This window comes from Trypanosoma grayi, assembly GCF_000691245.1.
Source record: "Trypanosoma grayi strain ANR4 Tgr_1193_V1, whole genome shotgun sequence".
NCBI lineage: Eukaryota > Euglenozoa > Kinetoplastea > Trypanosomatida > Trypanosomatidae > Trypanosoma > Trypanosoma grayi.
Window position 1 is genome coordinate 1 of NW_008826812.1, and position 1,399 is coordinate 1,399.

The following is a 1,399-nucleotide window of genomic DNA, read 5'->3' on the forward strand; positions in this document are numbered from 1 at the left end:
CCACGGCGGCGCGCTCGTGCGCCGCTCCCGTGCGTGCGTCACGGCCATCACGTGGCTCGTGCAGCTTTTCGTGGAGGAGTCGGCGCTATCGGTGCGCCTCGCGGCGCCGTCGAGCGGCGTGATGATGGAGCACCTGCGCAAGGTCTTCAATCTCGTGGCGCAAATGGACACGCTGGGCTACACCGACCCCGCGCTGATGCCGCAGCGGAGCGCGAAGGCCCTGTTTGACGCGGTGCGGGCAGTGCGGCTGGCGTGCGGGCAGAAGGCACACGACCTCCTCGTAGAAGAGGCAAGAAAGGCGGCCGCAGCGCAGCAGCTGCCCACTGGCGGCGGCGGCGGGGGTGGTGGTAGGTTGGAATGAAGTCAGAACAGAAGAAGAGAGATAGCGAGAGAGAAACAGAAGGGGAATGAAACGAAGGGTGAGAGTGCAAGTGATGTCATATTCCATTTATATATTTATAAGGAAGCGCATCGCGTGTTAACGAAGAGAGCAGGAGAGACATACAAAGGGTGGCTGAAGGATGCAGTTGCGTGTGTTTCCGCTGGAATAAGTCTTTTCTGTCGTGTGTTGTGTACATGTTTCTTGGTGTGCTGCGGCTTTTCTTCCTTCTTACTGTTCTGTGTTCCTTTGTAGCATGGGAGGGAGGGGGGTAGCGGGGCTACCCACCGGTTCAGGAGTGCCCGTTAGGTAGTTGCTGCTGCGGCGGGTGAAACGGGGGAGTACAAGGAGAGTGGGGGTTGTGGAAGTGGTGGCGCGATGAACGGCGCACACGCAGGCGCTGTGGTGCCACGCCGGTACAATTTCTTCTCCGCGAATCGCTCCGAGCCCGCTGACGTGCGTGGGCCCTTCTCCGAATACCCGCAACAGCAGCATTCAAAGCCACCAGCGCCTGATCAGCAGCAGCAGCAGCAGCAGCCGCTGGCCTCTGTTGCACTGCGTGAGGCGATTGACGTGCAGGCGGAGACCCTCTCTGCGATTGCACGGGTGGAGCATGCAATAAACACCGCGGAGCAGCTCGGCGAGGAGAGCCGTAAACANGGCGGAGACCCTCTCTGCGATTGCACGGGTGGAGCATGCAATAAACACCGCGGAGCAGCTCGGCGAGGAGAGCCGTAAACAGCTTGAGGAAGACAGAACCATCATTGAAGTCATTGACACGGCGTTAGAAAAGAATGAGTCGGCCTTGCGCCGGGCAAAGCGGGATGTGAGTTGGCTGTGGGTCCATCTGCAGAAGGACAAGGTGTTTCTCTGCCTCTTCGCTGTGGCTGTGTTGTTGTCGGTGGCCGCCATTATTGTGGCTGTTGTGCGCAAACGGCGAGGATGACGTTTTGTCTATATATTGCGCGTGTTGCTTCTTGCTACTACCGTCTCCTCTCTTTCTATAGTTTTTTTTTTTTT

General features: G+C 58.3%; 2 protein-coding genes across 2 annotated transcripts; both read left to right on the top strand.

Moving 5' to 3' along the window:
* Nucleotides 1-121: 121 nt before the first annotated feature.
* Nucleotides 122-361, top strand: DQ04_11931000 (hypothetical protein; the record flags this gene model as incomplete). Its single annotated transcript, XM_009316642.1, has 1 exon — nucleotides 122-361. The coding sequence occupies one exon, from the start codon at nucleotides 122-124 to the stop codon at nucleotides 359-361; it is 240 nt and encodes a 79-aa protein (XP_009314917.1).
* A 396-nt stretch (nucleotides 362-757) lies between these two features.
* Nucleotides 758-1,117, top strand: DQ04_11931010 (hypothetical protein; the record flags this gene model as incomplete). The annotated part of the gene is made up of 1 exon (XM_009316643.1): nucleotides 758-1,117. One exon carries the CDS (start codon nucleotides 758-760, stop codon nucleotides 1,115-1,117), a length of 360 nt encoding a protein of 119 aa, XP_009314918.1.
* Nucleotides 1,118-1,399: the final 282 nt, after the last annotated feature.